General features: G+C 38.2%; 1 protein-coding gene across 2 annotated transcripts in view; it reads right to left on the reverse strand.

Moving 5' to 3' along the window:
- Positions 1–15,382, reverse strand: part of LOC127410060 (1-phosphatidylinositol 4,5-bisphosphate phosphodiesterase beta-1-like) — a 37,452-nt gene extending 22,070 nt beyond the window's left edge. For both annotated transcript variants that reach the window (XM_051645085.1, XM_051645087.1), the window contains exons 1-5: positions 15,059–15,382; positions 9,882–9,958; positions 9,186–9,281; positions 8,591–8,648; positions 8,330–8,416 (exon numbers count right to left, since the gene is read on the reverse strand). In XM_051645085.1, coding sequence (XP_051501045.1) covers positions 8,330–8,416; positions 8,591–8,648; positions 9,186–9,281; positions 9,882–9,955 — 315 coding nt within the window. In that variant the 5' untranslated portion in view covers positions 9,956–9,958; positions 15,059–15,382. The remainder of the gene's footprint in view (positions 1–8,329; positions 8,417–8,590; positions 8,649–9,185; positions 9,282–9,881; positions 9,959–15,058) is intronic.
- Between the last annotated feature and the right edge of the window lie 3,786 nt (positions 15,383–19,168).

The following is a 19,168-nucleotide window of genomic DNA, read 5'->3' on the forward strand; positions in this document are numbered from 1 at the left end:
ATAAGAGTATGGAAGTATGCTATTCCGAGCTCAGCATAAGTTTCAAACATATAAAACACGGTTTATGACGTGACGCAACCGAAGTGAGACACTTTAAATGTGTCTGACTGTGACATGTGATATAGACACATCCTTAAAAATGCCCTTATAATAAATAAATCTCAGACAGATTGATGAATTCAATTGTAAAATGGATTGCTGTGAACTGTAGGCCAATGATCCGCGTATGTTCAGTGATATGGAAATAAACAATATATTGCCTTCTAAAACCACTTTCTGTCTTGCCTAATCAATGCTGAACTCATCTGCAACAATAATGTAATGTATTTTAATTATTTTAATTCATTTATTATACATTATATTTACAATAATTTAATGAAGCGATCAGTAATTTTTTTTATATGTTGTTTTGGGCTTACACTGACACCTAGTGACTCAAAATCAATAGTTTTTAGTTATCGATGTGACTATAGAAATGTGCTATTCACAGTCAGCCATGATTACTTTAATCAATGAGTGAAAGTGTCCAATAACAGGATGCTGCATATTTAAATATAATTATTTATAACTATTTTATAATTATTTATTAGATTATTATTATTTAGAGGCCTTTCTCTGCAAATCTTGACATATACAGTTAACTCGATTAATTATTCAGCACATCTTGTAATTAATTTGGTACAATTTTAAGCAATTTAACAACCCTAATTGTAATATTTATTTATTAATTTTAATACATATGTGTAGATTATTTTAATATTAATAACTCTTGCTCACACATGTACATGATTCACACATTATAATTCCATGCATTCAGTAACTTTACTAGTTAACAATGATGAAAATATCGTAAATTAAGTGTTTAGATGTACATCAGATTCACATATGTATCAAATTCAGAACCACATTTGAAAGTGGCCTGAATCTGATAATATTTACATGCTTGCAACAAGATCTGATCCATCATAGATGTCTGGGATTCGAATACAGAACTGCTTGACAATATAAATATGAGCATAACACTATACAACAAAACCTCAGAATAGATTATAACATTATACTGAAGTGAAACACACACACACACACACACACAGACACTCACACACACACATGTTGGTGCAGCTATCATTATGAGGACTCTCCATAGACATAATGATTTTTATACTGTACAAACTATAGATTCTATCCCCTAACCCTAACCCTACCCCTAAACCTAACCCTCACAAAAAACTTTCTGCATTTTTACATTTTCAATAAAACATCGTTTAGTATGCTTCTTAAGTGATTTGAATTATGGGGACACTAGAAATGTCCTCATAAACCACATTTATAGCATAATACCCTTGTAATTACCAGTTTATAACCTAAAAAAAGTCCTTGTAAACCACCTAAACCTGCCCCCCCCCCCCCCCACACACACACACACACTCTCTCTCTCTCACACACACACACACACACACACTCACACAAACTCACTCTCTCTCTCTCTCTCTCACACACACACACACACACACACACACACACAAAAACACACACACACACACACACCCACAAACACACACACACACAAACTCACTCTCTCTCTCACACACACACAAACACTCACACACACACACACACACACACACACACACACACACACACACACACACACACACACGACACAGACACTCACACACAGACACAGACACTCACACACACAGACACACACTGTTATACACACACACACACACACACACACACACACACACACAGACACACACACAGACACACACACACACTCACTCACACACTTCTCTCATGACCGGCTGCATTGTGTTCTTCACTGTGTTGTGTTGCCCTCTAGTGCACACTACTGAACTGAAGGGAGCACATGGTAAGTATACAGGCAGGATCATCAGTGATAGTCTGCGGGGATGTTTAATAGCTTGCTAACAATGAAATATTCAACCCAAATACTGGAGGGTGTTGCCAATATTTTAAAACTGACGACATGATTGGTCATTCCACCTTCTTTCTGAAACACACTGTTTCTACCTGTTAAATTTCGTATTAATTTTAAAATTCTGTTAACTACATACAAAGCTTTGAATGGTCTAGCTCCTCAATCATGGCCATCCATTAATTGGCTCTATAACTTTACTCTCTCTCCTCTCCACCAATAGCTGGTGTGTGGTGAGTGTACTGGCGCACTATGGCTGTCGTCACATCATCCATGTGGATGCTGCACACTAGTGGAGGTTGAGGAGAGTCCCCTGTTCACTGTGTAAAGCGCTTTGAGTGTAGTGTCAGAAAAAAGCACTACATAAATATAATATTCATTCACAGTTCTTAAGTGGCCTACCATGCTATATTCCATCACGTTCATTACGATCTCAATATTAATAGTTAATAGTTCCTGGAATATCAAAATCCACAAAAGGAGGTAGATCCTTTTCCTATTTGGCTCCTAAACTATGGAATAGTCTTCCTAACACTGTTCGAGATGCAGACACTCTCACTCAGTTTAAGTCTAGACTAAAGACTCATCTATTTAGCCAGTCATACACCTAATTTATCCATCAACTCACAATTAGGCTGCTTTAGTTAGGTCTGCCGGAACCAGAAACATTTCTCAGAAACATTTCTCATAATCTATAACTCTGCAATAAATTGAATTGCATCTACGCTAATATTATTCTTTTTGTTTCCCTGTCTCAACATCTGGATTCATATCGGTGCCAGTCAGACATCACTTCTGTCTATTATGATGGACTTCAGAGGATGAACTGATGCCAACTTTACCCATAAGACATGGGATAATTCATATGCCACTGCCTGAACCTTGGACTTAGGATGGACCCCACCGAACCTCACCGAAATTACCTGCAGGTTGAACTGCGATGCACCTCATTGATCTCTGCCTGCATCACCTCAGTCTAATGATGGACTACACTCTTATAATGGAATATATAGACTATCAATTAATTGCCAACAAAAGCCTTCATCAGCCAACTAACAAAGGACAATGCATCAATGTGAACTTCTGCAGTTAATTCAGGATGAACTTCAAAGACATTAGTCATTAATCTTACAGTTCTTACAAAATCTTTGTTTAAACACTGACCCTTAACACTTACTTAGTTTAATAATCTTAAACCGTGACTTGCACTGCACATAAATAAGTAATATTGTCATTATATTCATGATGTTAGTCAGAGGGGAACTGACCCCACAGTGAGATATTACAGTTTTATTTCCTGTAAAGCTGCTTTGAAACGATGCGTGTTGTGAAAAGCGCTGTACAAATAAAAATGACATGACACACTATGAACAAATTCACACTATAAAACAACACAAGCTCAGATACTGTCACATAAACCATGTTAATAACACATTAGTGAACAGTCACAAGTTACCCAAGAGTGTTCAAAAAATCTTTAAACTAGTCAGTTCTATAAACATGTTACTAGATAATCCATTTCTGATTGTCAACACGGCAAAAATCTCTAGTCTTGTTTTCTATTAAGTATCTCAACACCCTTAAAACAAGATACATTTACTTGAGAAGTAAACTTTTCTGGTGTTAAAATCCCGACCAATGGCGTGAGTTGGGGGCGGGGTCTGTTTGTTTGACCAACAGCAGACAAGGGGCGTTTCCAGAAAGCAGATTATTTTTACAGTTCCGTTCGGTGGTGCAGAAATGACACACCTCAGCTTTACGACTTGTTTTCAGAAAATCTATCTATACATTGTGAAATAAACCCATAAACCTCAATACATAAAAAATATTGTTTATAAAGTACATTTATCTTGCTTTAAGGGTGTTGAGATATTGTACTGATGAAGAAAATGATATTTTGCAGTATATTGTAATCATGAAACTACACATTACATGCAGTTGACATGTCAGTGACTGATAATCACACGTACACATAAATGTGTTAAACACACAGATCATTCAGTATCATTTAATAACAGCAAACATTCAGACCCAACGAGCACAACTCTCCTGAAGTCACACTTTCATCAGTTTAACTGAGGACTCCACTGACTCATTATTGACTGAATGAATCTTTTCTGGACAATTATCATCTGATGAAGTTCATTCAGTTTACGACACAAAAACAACAAATCAGTAAAAGACGTCTAGTGGCAGTTGTACAGTTTCTACATTATAATGTCTGCTGTGTGAAAAACTGTTTGAATGTCATTTTATTAGATAAGAAACTATCAAAGCAAGTGTGATGTTGCTGTCTGGATCTTTTCTCACAACTAACTGATTTCTGCTCAATGACTTTAAATGAACTGATGGTTTTTAGTGGATGTATGAAGTCAGTTCCCCTCAAGTTCACACATTCACTATCAACAGATAAACACAGTGGCTTCATTTTCAACAACTTTTATTTCTTTAAACTTTTAAACTTCTTTTGTCAAATGTTATGGTTGAAAAAGCGTGTTTGTGCTTTCTGTCTTTTTAAATAAGTGGCACTTGCATTGATATTTTGTAATATAATGTAATGATTCAGAAATGTTGTGTGTTCAAATAGTATTCTTCAATGTTCAGATGTATGAGTTATCATGTGACACCGTTGAGTCGTTCTGTATATAAATGTGTCGAGGATAGTCGTCTGAGAGATTGTGAGTTCATATCAGCACGGAGAAAACAAACCCGTAATCAACCGTTATAGCGCTTGACAGATGAATATTTGATGAATTGTTAATGCAGGGATGCCGTGTGACTTACCTTCCACTTCCTGTGGAATAACAGTGACAGTCATGTGACACAAACACCTCTATATACACAGTGAGTACAAAAGTCTGACACCACTTCAGAAAAACGATTCTATTTCACATTTTGAGATATTTAATCAACACAAATTATATGATCAATGTTGCATTGAAAAATTATGAATTTGAGAATTGTAGTTATTTTACTGACAGCATGAACTAAACCTGACGATCAAGTTCTCCAGTGTGATTTGAGAATATTTAAAAGATCTGTCTGTACAAAGAGTTCACATGATCAATGTACATTTATTCAGTCATATAGAAATAGTGCAGAATGTGAAATATTTCTTATTGTATGCAGGGCTGGAAATGGGGGGAACTCCAGGGAATTTCGTGGGGGAACAGCGTTCCTGTTCAAACTGACAACATTTGTTAGAGGAATAAATAAAATTGTGTAAGAAAGCTTTGTGGGTTCTGGACATTAATGCGTGGGATCTTCTGCATCTGTGGTTGTGTAATGTTGACTATCATGAGCATCCAGAACATATTCACGCAACAGACTGACAGATGCACACGAGAATCCACACACCAGAAGCATGCACACATATATACAGGTTTCTTGCTCAGAATCCCATTCACAATACTTAAGTGTATGTGCAATTTAATGCACAAATAAATGCTAAGCAGTTTGTGTTGTATTCTTCAAGAATGTTTCTGTTCTGCAGTCTTGACATGCGCACACATTCAATGCTGGGGGCGTGGTTTAGTGTGACTGACAGCAAATGCCCATTCATTAAAATGTAGGGAAATATCCAGTAGATTTGGCTTTTATTTTTTAAGAACAAAAAGAAAAAACTGTTCAAAATGTTCAGTTTCGACCAAGAATCTTCATTTGTCAAGTGTAATGTGGTTATATATTACAGAGATATAATCTCTATAATATATAAGTGTTTTATGTTTTTATTTTTAATCAAATTACATTTTTATCCGTGATGGCAAAGCTCCATTTTTAGCTGCCATTACTCTAAAATAATGTGTCACATAATTCTTAAGAAATCATTTAATATGTTAACTTAGTACTAAGTTAACATTTATTTTTGTTAGAACGGTTAAAATGGTTGTGTTGCTTAATGAAGTGTGGAAATCACAATCAGGCTTCGGGAGTAACAGAATACTTGTAATGGCGTTACGTAATCAGGATACAAAAATTGTGTAACTGTAATCTATTACAGTTACATATAAAGCCAGTGTATTCAGATTACAGTTACATTTGTGTATTCAGATTACAGTTACATTTGTGTATTCAGATTACAGTTACATTTGTGTATTCAGATTACAGTTACATTTGGTAAAATGTAATTAAACATTTTTAATTAAGGGCTGTTTCATTGCAATGGCCACTGGAGAAATATGATTATTTTTGTGGAAATTCATTCTTGTCTCTTCAATGGAGAAAAGGGAAACAACATTACAGTTCAGTGCAATTTACCGTCCAGTTGTGAAGATGCAGTGATTTTCCAAGGACCCGACATACTGTATCATTTAAAGAAGCATTTAAAGGTAAGAGCCACATGAAAATCACGTTAGCTAGGATAGCTAAAATTAGTCATATGTGTTCCCTAATTTCACCATCAGACCTTCTGTCGATTGTTTTCACAAGAGCAGGAATAGAAGCGGAGAAACGAGAAGACGCCTACTGTCGAAACTTTAGTGTGACTTCTCATTTCCATCTTAACTTGAAACACTAAAATAGTTCTCTGAATGTGTTCATGTTGTAATGACAACAGTAACTGGGACAGCATTTCTTCCAGACTGTACACATGAATACCAAATGCATTTTAAGTTCTTAAGGGAAAGTGCAAAGGATAATTTATCTGATTTTCATACTTATTATAAATGTGTTATTAAGAACAGTTCAAAAGTATGAATGAGGGAGAAATACTGACAAATGTAACATCTTCAAACTCATAGAAAGTAGGAATAAGTAAATCAAGACACTAAAAAGGTTTAAATCTATTTCAATCTATTCTTTAAAACAAGATTTTCTTTCTTTTTATTATTATTTATTGTCATTAAAATCCTCCTTAAACATAAACATAGAATCACCCATAAACGTTAGCTGGTGATGTTTGACCGTGGATCATGAGCAGGCAGAGGACAGACACTGGAGGCATTAATAATAATAATAATAATAATGATGATGATGATGATGAAGATAGCCTGTGATCTACCTATTGCAGTGGGAAGTTAATGAATGGTCAGTGCCAATTAGTCCACATGCTAACTGCAATACATGGCAGAATTGAACTTGGTAGTGTTTTTGAATCTGAGGTATATCCTGTCAGATTTTAATGTTAACTAAGACATAATTCAGTGCATCTAATCTAACTGTATTTGCTTGATGAGAAAATAAACCATTTTCTGTAACGGACAGAGGACTCACTGATTTGTTCTACATTTTAACATTTTCTGTTTTCCTAATAAGGAGGCACTGTCCCTGTTTTTCATGTTTTTTCTTATATATAATAATAGCTACATTATTCAAACACGGTTTGTTTGCATTCAGAAGGCATGATTAAAAGTCTTCGAGAACATATTGCTTTTCTCCTGACTTTATTCACATATGCGATCTTGAGGCAATCAAAAATAACTAAAAGTAATCTGATTACATTATTTTCTTATTGAGGTAACTGGACTAAGTTTCTGATTAAATTTTTAATAAGTAATCACTATCTGCAACGGATTACATTTTTAAAAGTAACCCTCCCAACCCTGATGGCAATATAGTGTCTTTTTCCAGCTGAGGTGTTGAGTACACTTGCAAGTCATATTTTAGTTTTAAAAATAAGCAAAAATAAACATATTTCTCCTCAAATTCATCAATCTATTGTTCTTTTGAGAGATGAAGGCTATTCCATGCACTTCTGTTCTGAAAGAATAAAACTAACTTGATTTAACTGGGACAGAGAGAGAAGTGGACAATCCAGATGCACAGCAGGAATACCAGTTCATCAGAGTCTGTAATTTGAGAAACTCCTCACAGGTCCTAAACCAGCAGCTTTAATGAACAGTATAAGCCGAACAATAATTTGTTTAAAAAAAAATAGTCACTTGTAACATTATAAATGCCTTTAATTTTTAATTATTTTCAATAAATTTAATGCATCCTTGGTAACACCCCCACCCCCCAAACTAGAGTCCAACTTTCTGTTTATTTCCAGGTTAAAACAACAGTAACAAAAGTCATATTTTCAATGTGGACTCAGACTTTTGAATGCCACTGTAAATGTGTGTGTGAGTTTGTGTGTGTGTGTGTGTGTGTGTGAGTTTGTGTGCACGTGTGTTTGTTGTGTGCGCGTGTGTTTGTTGTGTGCGCGTGTGTTTGTATGCGCATGTCTGTGTGTATGTGTGCTTGTGTTTGCTTGTGCGTGTGTGTGTGTGCGTGTGTGTGTGTGTATGCATGTGTGTTTGTATGTGTGCGCGCGTATGTGTGTGCGTGTGTGTGTCTGTGTGAGTTTGTTTGTATGTGTGTGCGCGTGTGTGTGTGTACATGTGTGTGTTGTAAATGTTTGAATAACCTGTTTGACCATCAGTTCTGATCAGGTGAAGTGTGTCGTACCTTTGGCTTCTCATCCAGGATTTGCTGCTGAATATCTTGATGTTTCTCCAGCAGTCGTTCGAGTCGTTTGGCCTGAGCGTCTTCCAACTGAAAAACAAACACAGCATTAAACATCAATCTGCACACGACATCTACTATAATGAAATGAAATATTTGTGATTTATATGTTGCTTGTAAAAATGGTTTTACTTCTGCAGAATACGTCTACTCTTGAATGGCCGTTAATAGAGGCTAGTGAAACTAGAGATCTGCTTCACTTACACGTCTGATGCAATGAACCGCCTCAACAACATGTGATTGTTTCAGCTCCGCCTTCTTTCTGGAAAACAGCAACATTTCATTTTTCAGACTGTTGAAATAATTTCCTGTCAAAATCCTAGTGACATTCATAACTGTATTTTCACTCAAGCACATGCAGGAAAAATAAAGTGATTTTGCCAAGTGCAAAATGTTCCTGGATCACACTGCCAAAATAAACTTTTGCCAATCAGTATTTTTTTTTTTTGTAAAAAAATAGTAAAACAAATAATTAAAACATGTTACATTCACAAAATAAAACACCAAAAATAAAAAATAGAAAAATACAAAATTATGAAAAATAAACTTGATATTATTAGAGATATAATCTTTGAAAACTAGTCCAAATACCTAATGCAAAGTTAATTCTCAAATAAATGTTGTTTTAATCTTGTATTACTTGTTTAATAAGACATACATTCCTCTCAAACAAACATCATAACACTAACACTAACTGTAACCATTAACTACTCAGGAGGGATGTGATTGGTTGATAAGAATGTTGTTCTAAACCCTGATCTCTGATTGGCTGATCCAGGAACATGTTTTAATCACTCACTCTTCTGTCACTCTGTGACTTTTCTCTTGTGATTTGGCCTCATGAAATTTCTCTTTCCATCGTTTGTCCATCTTTTTCTTCAGGTTTTCTGTTTCTCTGAAGAGAAATTGAATCATTATTGCAGGAAATCTGATTTCAACAACATAAATGTATGTACATAATAGTGTCGGGGAGTAAATGTAGTGACTTTATCAACTTTTAAACTCTGTGAAATCAAACTGTGAGTCTTTTAATTCATGTCTGTTAGATTTGAGATGCTCATTCAAATATTTGAGGAGTTCACCAGCATATAGATTGCTGAATAGTTTGCAGAAATACACATTTAAATGCTCTCAAGAATGAGACTGTCCCTCCAACAAAAACCATCTGCCTCTGACTAGCATTAGCAAATCATGATCATGTGATGTAAACTAAAGTCTACTGGCTGTTTTTCAGCAGAAAACATGTCAAGAAAGGAAGAAAACTGCCCATGTCATGAGGTCTTAAACTACATAAAAACTGCCCCCTTAAGCACCTCAATGCAGTTGGCTTGTTTATTGTTTTGTTTTTGCTAGTAATCTGTAGTACCCTTATTTACATTATCAAAAGTGTAACGTGTTTATAGTTGAACTCCTTTAAGTGAAGCTCGAGCTGGACAAACAGCAGTTTCATAGCAGATCAACACTTCTGAATGTCTCTGGATCGATGTGTTCTTACTTTTCACACAGATCTTTCAGTTTCTTCAGCTGGTCACTCTGTGACTCTTTAGCGACGGCGCTCAACTTCTCCATGAGCTGCGTATAAAGAGAAAAACACTAAAGTGAACGCACATGAAATCAGTAGTTCCGGTCTGATCGGTGCACTTTACAGTATTTTACACACAGTTTTTTTTTTTTTTTTTTATCAAGTCCACATGGAAACAAAGTTGTGTTTATTAAGTACTGAGGAAAAACTATCACTGGATTTGACAAAGATTTCCAGGATATTAGCATCAAATCTGAGAAAGATATTCATAGTTTTGTTTGAGGCACTTTCTGTAGCACGTAGCAGCAGCTCCTAAATAATAATCACGAGCAGAACTTTATATTCAGATTTGTTTTCTGAATTTGTGATATCTGTGAAATAATCAATACTTTTGGATGGACAGATTTCTGATCACAACATCCACACACATTTTCTGCAATTTTTTGGTTTTCTGTACAACTGTTCATGTCGACTACAGCACAGAGTGTGTAACTTGAACAGTAAGAACTAAAAGTATCTGTCAAATGAATAAATGTAAATGAGTGTGTTCAATGCTGGTTTATTACTGTGGTATAATACAGTTCTGCCTGTAAACAGCAAAAAACAAAAAAAACAACGCCTTGCTTCCTGCCTATAAACGGTCATGTGAACCAGACTTTACATTCATTATTAGTTCGACTACTGGATGAGACTCGTGTTTCTGACACTCCTCACGAGATCCTCTGAGCCGTAACAGTATGTTTAATGTCTAGAGAGTTTAGCGCTGATGTTTGTTAAATGTTTGTTTGCAGCGTCAGTGTTCTGCAGAAATCATTATATTTCTCATTGTCTGCTTGAACGAGTCGAAACCTTTTACAACATGTTTATAAGGGACACAGGCGTCTGATGCAGCAGCTCATCTACATGCTGGGATTTTGTTGAGTTGCGAATGCAGTCAGCATATCTGCAGCTCCACAGATACAAACATTATTAACTGCACACGCTACATTACACACACACACACACACACACACACTCGCACACTCACACACACACACACACACACACTCACACACTACACACACTTACCACACGCACGCACGCACACGCACACACACACACACACACACACACACACTCACACACCCTCACACACTCACACACACAATCTTGGCTGAGTTAATGCAACAGATGATACACAAACTGCATCTCAAGTGTAGATGTGTGTCATTAGTTTTCTATACATTTTGGAATTACACAAAACTGAAAATAAATTGATCCTTCAGCGCTCTGTGTCAATAAAACATGTTGTAACACGTTATAATGTGTTTTATTAAGATGACGCAGAGTATGGCTGCACAATGTTGCAGTTTTTTGTTTGTTTTGTCTACAATTCTTATATTTTTTTGTCTTGGATGTTGTCTGCCTTATTGTATACATAGACAAACACTTTTGGTTCTGCAATAGCACACCGAAAACTAGACTTAAAATACCTCAATGCCGACCTGCTGTTTACAAACACGCCAGCAGGGCCCTTTGTCTGGGCAGCCCGGCCGTGGAAAAATAGCCGGAAAAGGGGAAGGAGAGCCGGCGTTCTCATCAGACTAAGACGTCTCGCAAATTGACCCCCACTACTCAGTATTCTACTGGCAAATGTTCAGTCTCTGGACAACAAGCTCTGCGAACTGACTGCGCAGATCTCTTTCCAACGAGAGATGAGGGACTGCTGCATTATCTGCCTTACAGAAACTTGGATGTCCGTGGAGATTCCAGACTCAGCCATCGAACCCGCGGGGTTCTCCGTGCACCGAGCGGACAGAGTGAAAGACCTCTCAGGTAAAAGCAGAGGTGGTGGTGTATGTTTTATGATCAACAAATCCTGGTGTGATCAGAGGAACGTACATTCTATCAAGTCTTTCTGCTCTCCTGATCTGGAATTTCTCATGCTTCTGTGTCGACCATTCTGGCTACCGAGGGAATTCACAGCGGTCATTATCACTGCTGTGTACATCCCGCCACAAGCCGACACAGACCGGGCACTCAAGGAACTGTATGGGAGTATAAGCGAGCAGGAAACCGCATACCCCGAGGTTGCATGCATTCATTGTGACTGGGGACTTTAATAAAGCCAACTTCAAGTCAATCGCACTGAAATACTACCAACCCATCAGTTTCAACACACGAGGGGACCAGGTTTTGGACCATTGCTTCTCTCCCTTCCGGGATGGCTACAAATCCCTCCCCCGCCCACCATTTGGCAAATCGGACCACTCTAACAGGCAGAAACTGAAACAGGAAGCACCCGCCCTCAGAACGATCCAGTGCTGGTCGGACCAAGCAGACTCTACTCTACAAGACTGTTTTGATCACGTGGACTGGGAGATGTTCCAGTCCGCCTCTGATGACGACATCGAGGTGTACGCTGATAGCGTAACGTGTTTCATCAGGAAGTGCATAGATGATGTAGTACCGACTAAAACAATACGGATCTACCCTAACCAGAAACCGTGGATTAATAATGATGTTCGTGCGGCACAATGCGCGGACCTCCACTTTTAATTCCGGGAACACAGAGGAGCATAAACAAGCCAGTTATGACCTCAGCAAAACTATCAGAGCAGCCAAACGCCAGTACAGGGACAAGATTGAAGGACAGTTCAATACCACTGACTCTAGAAGCATGTGGCAGGGAATTAATATCATCACGGACTTCAAAGGGAATAAAAACTCCGCTGTGAACACCGCTGCCTCTCTCCCGGATGAGCTAAATACTTCTTATGCTCGTTTCGAGGGAAATAACACCACCCTCATGGAGAGAGCTCTCTTGGCCGAAGCTACAGAGGTTAGTTCACTCTCCGTCTCTGTAACGGATGTAACCCGATCCTTCCGACAGGTGAATATCCGTAAAGCCGCAGGTCCAGACGGCATTCAGGGCCATGTCATCAGAGCATGCGTGAACCAACTGGCTGGTGTTTTTACGGACATTTTCAACCTTTCCCTCTCCTTGTCTGTGGTCCCCACATGCTTTAAAACGTCCACCATTGTGCCTGTACCAAAGCAATCCAAAATCACTTGCTTAAATGGCTGGCGTCCAGTTGCTCTGACCCCCATCATCAGCAAATGCTTTGAGAGACTAATCAGAGATTACATCTGCTCTGTGCTGCCTCCATCACTGGACCCATTGCAGTTTGCTTACTGCAACAACCGCTCCACTGATGATGCCATTGCATCTACACTACACACTGTTCTCTCCCACCTGGAAAAAAGGAACACTTATGTGAGAATGCTGTTTGTAGACTACAGCTCAGCATTCAACACCATAGTGCCCTCCAAGCTTGATGAGAAACTCCGGGCTCTAACAGCTTGCTGTGCAGCTGGATCCTGGACTTCCTGTCAAGCAGACGCCAGGTGGTTAGAATGGGCAGCAACATCTCCTCATCACTGACCCTCAACACTGGAGCCCCGCAGGGCTGTGTTCTCAGCCCACTCCTGTATTCCCTGTACACACATGACTGTGTGGCAACACACAGCTCCAATGCCATCATTAAGTTTGCTGATGATACGACGGTGGTAGGTCTGATCACTGACAATGATGAATCAGCCTACAGAGAGGAGGTGCACACTCTGACATGCTGGTGTCAGGAGCACAACCTCTCCCTCAACGTCAGTAAGACAAAGGAGCTTGTGGTGGACATCAGGAGAAAAGACAGAGAACACAGCCCTATCACCATCAATGGAGCACCGGTGGAGAGAGTCAACAGCTTCAGGTTCCTCAGTGTCCACATCACTGAGGAACTCATATGGTCCGTCCACACTGAGGCCGTTGTGAAGAAGGCTCACCAGCGCCTCTTCTTCCTGAGACGGCTGAGGAAGTTTGGAATGAACCGCCACATCCTCACACGGTTCTACACCTGCACTGTAGAGAGCATCCTGACTGGCTTCATCACTGCCTGGTACGGCAATTGTACCACCCTCAACCGCAAAGCCCTGCAAAGGGTGGTGCGAACTGCCAGACACAACATCGGAGGTGAGCTTCACTCCCTCCAGGACATATATACCAGGCGGTGTGTGAAAAAAGCTCGGAGGATCATCAGAGACTCCAGCCACCCGAGCCATGGGCTGTTCTCACTGCTACCATCAGGCAGGCGGTATCGCAGCATCAGGACCCGCACCAGCCGACTACATGATATCTTCTTCCCCCAAACAATCAGATTCTTGAACTCTTGATCTCTCACAATACATACGTATATCAGCACAGCACTTTATTAATCTTATTATCTCACACTGGACTGTCATAAATTATATTCTCTCTTAACAACACACTGGCAACTGACTATCAACCGACAGCTGAATGTCAACACAACACTTCATATTTATTTCCACTGATTACATGGGGGGGGGGGGGTTACAGTGTATTTGTATTGTATACAGTCTTCTTATTTTGTGTATATTGTATATTATTAGGTGTATATTGTGTTGTGTAACAGATGTGTAAACTGTGTTATGTGTAAATCAGATGTTTATTGTAATTGTCATACTGCTATGTTGCTTGTAACCACACCCAAGACTTTCACCCACTGTTGCACTTGTGTATATAGTTGAATGACAATAAAGGGATTTGATTTTGATTATAAGTGAAGCATGCTGCATGCCCTCTGGACATCTCATATGGTTCGAGTTAATTTACAGTGTCACATACTAAATAATTGTTTATTGTTTGTTGATTGGACTGAATGATTTATTTGTATATATTACATGAGCAACTTGTTGACCTTTTAAAATAATTTTTATATGAAATATGAATCTATATAGGGCTGTATATTTGTATATGTAAGAAGATATGTGTACCTTCGCCCTTGAATATGTCTGAGAATGTGTTATAAGGGTTCTAGCTTTTTGTACTTAATCATTTAAAAGATGATCACAATAGGTTGGATGGACATGAGGGTCACGTGGGATATAAAATTTTCTTTTATGTAATCTGCTAAATTAAGTAATAAAGGGGGAAAAAATCCTTACGACCCGCCCTGAAAGAATCAAATGTTGCCATCATGTCCACAAAAAGAACAACTAAAGTCATGTGACTCACAGACACGTCAACTACTGGCAGAACTCATCGAATAGTCGGTTTACTGCCAGTGTTTCCAGTGTGAGAGTATTTGAGTGTTTACCAGTTTAACTTGTTCTTCTTTGAGGTATTTTTCTCTGTAGTACTGTGTCTGTCGCAGTGTTAATAGCTGCTGTTGTTGTTGCTCCTGTAAATCTTTCACTCTTTGAATTCTTTCCTCTTCCAGAGACGCTAACTCTTGATCAAGAGATGATTGAGTGCGATCAGAACAACACCTAAAATACACAAACACAAAGGGTCAAATTAATAAGAATGAATTACGGCTGGTAAAAGCGTTGTTTTTTTGCATGTGCTGTCTGCGCTGGTTTAGCGCCCGATTTACTAAAGGAATTATGCAGATCAGCGATGGAGCGGCCACAGAATCACTGCAGAACACAATCTGCATACAAAATTCTGATCTTATGGGCCGATTCTGAGCGCTATTTACTGGAGGATGCAGCAGACCAGCATTATCTGACACACTTTGGCAAGACTGAACAGTATCACTGTGATCCAGACACCTGATCATCTCTTAAACATGCCAAAAGTGCACTCAACAACACTGCGCATCTGGATATATGCAGGTTATAACCTCTTCTCCATCATTTGTTCATTATTTGATTAATTAAAGCTGATACGATCAATAGAAAATGTACACAAAATTCTCTTTTAGATAAAACACATTTTACAGCATACTTTCATCTGGTGGTAATTGCGCAATGTAAACTGCGGCAGGCATGATGCGTGCATTTGTGAATTGAGCAGATGAGTAGATCTGTTGTGTGCATTTGTGAGATGTTTTGATACTGTTTTATCTCCATAACAGAGAATATTGATTTTTTTGACTCAGCTAAACATACTTGGAGTAACAGGTAGGCCTTAGTTCTCAATAGCTGCGCTAAAACGAGAGTTTTAAACTTAAGGGGCCATATTATGCAAAATCCACTTTTTAAATGTTTTTGAACATAATGTGTCCTCAGTGTGTGTAGACAACCACAAAATATGGTAAAAGACCATCCCCTCATTTCTTTCCTTTCCTCATCAATAAAAACAGTCTCTGAACGAGGTTTGCAGCCCCTTATGACGTCAAAAGGGGAAAGGTACCACCCATGGCTGGCGAAGAGATCCACCCTCATTAAAACCTGAGCGAGCAGCGCACAGTCCGCCATATTTATCTCCTCACTAGAGGCACTTGTGCTAATTCCACAACAATGAAGCTCTGTTTCAGTTATGATATAAACTGATTGGCGTCCTCCACAATCCCGCCTGAGTGGTCATGCAATGAAGATTTTCCGTGTAATAAAACATTATTTCAAAAAACGATTATGAAATGATAGTGATATTTTCGACAACTATAACTGTTTTTGATGGCACCAGCAGGAAAGGCACAGCCCACTTCCAGAAAGGGGTGTGTGGAGCAGCAACTCCTTTGCATTTAAAGCTACAGACACTAAAACAGCCCATCTGGAACAGGGCTACAAAACAGGGGTATAAAGCATGGTACAATAAATGATCTGTGAGGTATTTTGAGCTGAAACTTGACAGACACATTCTGGGGACACCTGAGACTTATATTACATTGTGTAAAAAGGGGCATAATATATCCCCTTAAAAGGAAATAAACGTCTGATCAGAAAATATGAAAATGCGCATACACATACAGAACCTTTTAGTATGTCTGATATCAGCATGCAGTGACACAGATAAGAGTGCACACCTGAAGCTCAGGTGTTTACATACTGGGCATGTTTGCTGCAGTCCGAATCCGAATGTGACTGTTCCCGGCGCCCTACTCCACTAAAATAACTGAGAATTCTGCTCGAAATGTTGCCTTTGTGCTTAGATTCAATGCAAGTATAATAGTTGGAACAACTGGCGTGCCTATTTCTTTATTTAATTTTTTTGTTCTTATACTTTTGAAAAATTTAAGTTCTTGCCGAGTCATCCACTTCAAGTCCACATCGAGTCTTGAGTCATTGGTCCTCAAGTCAAGGCCAAGTCAAGTCATTTTCTGCATTTAATCAAGCAAATCATGTAACTCGACTCCCCCACCTCTGCTTTTATGGTATCTGGTATGGTTAAATAGTGTTTTTGCAAGAAGGTCAAACTGGTTTGGGACAACATCAGGTTTGATAAACAGGATGTTGGAGAGTCGGGTCTCTCACCTTTTCTGCAGGGCTGTTTTACGCCGCAGGAAGTCACTGTGCAGTAGTTTCTGACTGGCTGCGTGCTCACAGATCATTTCATCTGCTTTCTTATTGTGTTTCTTCATGAGTTCCTTCAGTTCTTTGTAAAGCTTCTTTTGTTCCTTCACATAACCCTTCTGCTGTTTTAATTCTTCTACAGTGTGAGCATCCACCTCTGACACACAAACACACACATAAACACACACACACACACACACACACACACACACACACACACACACACACACACAGACAGACAGACAGACACACAGACAGACAGACAGACAGACAGACACAGACATGTTTTATCATTTAAAAGATCGCTGTCACTCAACTCTTATACATTTTTCCAGTCTGTGCGACATACAGCTTGATGTTTTAGCTTATTTTGGAACTATTTTGATTGACGGAGAAGAAATACATGAACAAACTGATCTGAATCATATGAAACTATATGATGTTTATGGAAATGTTGTAATACAGCAATATCACACTCACAGTCGTGCTGTTGTATTGAATATGATTCAAGTGATTACGGGAGTGCCTACAACCCAACAGCAAATCTGTTTTATATTGATTAATCATAACATAATAAACCTTTACATGGAAATACTCTCCTAAAGTGCGTACATGAGACCAAAAGTGAATCACATCAGATCTTTACCTGTTAAGACACTCTGAACAACATCCTCAGACTTCACAGCAGGTTTAACAGAGCCTAAAACACACTCAAACAAACAAACACACACACACACACAAACGCAGAAAGACATGTTATGTCCATATTCTATATAGTACACACAGTGTAGACAACTGGTTAGTGCAGCTGGTTGATGTCAGTTACCGGTTGTGTGACTGATGACTGATGATTTGGGCAAGATGGTGTCGTAGTTTAATCTGTTCTCTGTGAGTGCTGGTTTAGATTCAGTCTTCACCTCTGTGACGGATTCCACACCTCCATTTGCCTGATAAAAACAATGAAATTCAAAACAACATTTTACAAACATCAATTTTATTTGAAAACTATTTTTATACATGTACAATTTGAAAAGAGAAATGACAATTTCTGCAAAACACTAAACAAACAGACAAACAAAAACAAAACAAAAAAATCACAATTTCTGTGTGACATTTGCCCGTGCATTACAACGATACTGAGTGTTGTGACTGGTTGTCATGATGTTGCTGAAAGGTTGCTAGGGTGTTTTCACTGTTGCTATATTTTTACTAAGTGGTTGTTTACATTCTCAAGTGAAAAGAGTCTCTCTGATATTCTGCTCTCTAGATCAGTGTAAGTCAATGGGGTTTTTCAGGTGGTCTGTTAGTAAAGTAACAGCACACCTCTCCTCAACAACAACACATGATTTGAGGCATCATTCATGTCTGAAACACAAACACTGCAGGGCCACTTACACAAATAAATACAAAATTTAGTTTTAGCTATTCATCATAATGAAAAAACAAATGCCATTAAAACACACAAATTCTACAAAACATCTATTATTGCTGACAAAAATTCAGAAACAAAACAATAATGGTAATACTTAACAATAATGTTCTATTTGTAAGTATTTGTAAACATTAGGTAATGCATTATCATGAACTAACAATGAACAATATATTTCAGAGCATTTATTAATCTTGTTCAATGTTTATTTATGAAAATACTATAGTTCATTGCCTGTTTATGTTAGTTCATAATGCATTTACTAATGTTAACAAATACAACTTACAGTAGTATTTAAAACAATGTATTGGTATATGTTGAAATTAACATTAAGATTAATAAATGCTGTAAAAGTATTGTTCATTGTTGATTCATGGTAACAAATGTAGTTACAGAATCTAATGTTTAACTAATTCAACCTTATTGTAAAGTGTTATCATAATAACTTTGTTCATACCTGCACTGCAGTCCAGACTGTGTACAAATAGCGCTGATAACCTACTCTTAACATGACTAAACTAGCACTACTTAAATCTGTACT

The sequence above is a fragment of the Myxocyprinus asiaticus genome, chromosome 19 (genome assembly GCF_019703515.2).
Source record: "Myxocyprinus asiaticus isolate MX2 ecotype Aquarium Trade chromosome 19, UBuf_Myxa_2, whole genome shotgun sequence".
NCBI classification, from domain to species: Eukaryota; Metazoa; Chordata; class Actinopteri; order Cypriniformes; family Catostomidae; genus Myxocyprinus; species Myxocyprinus asiaticus.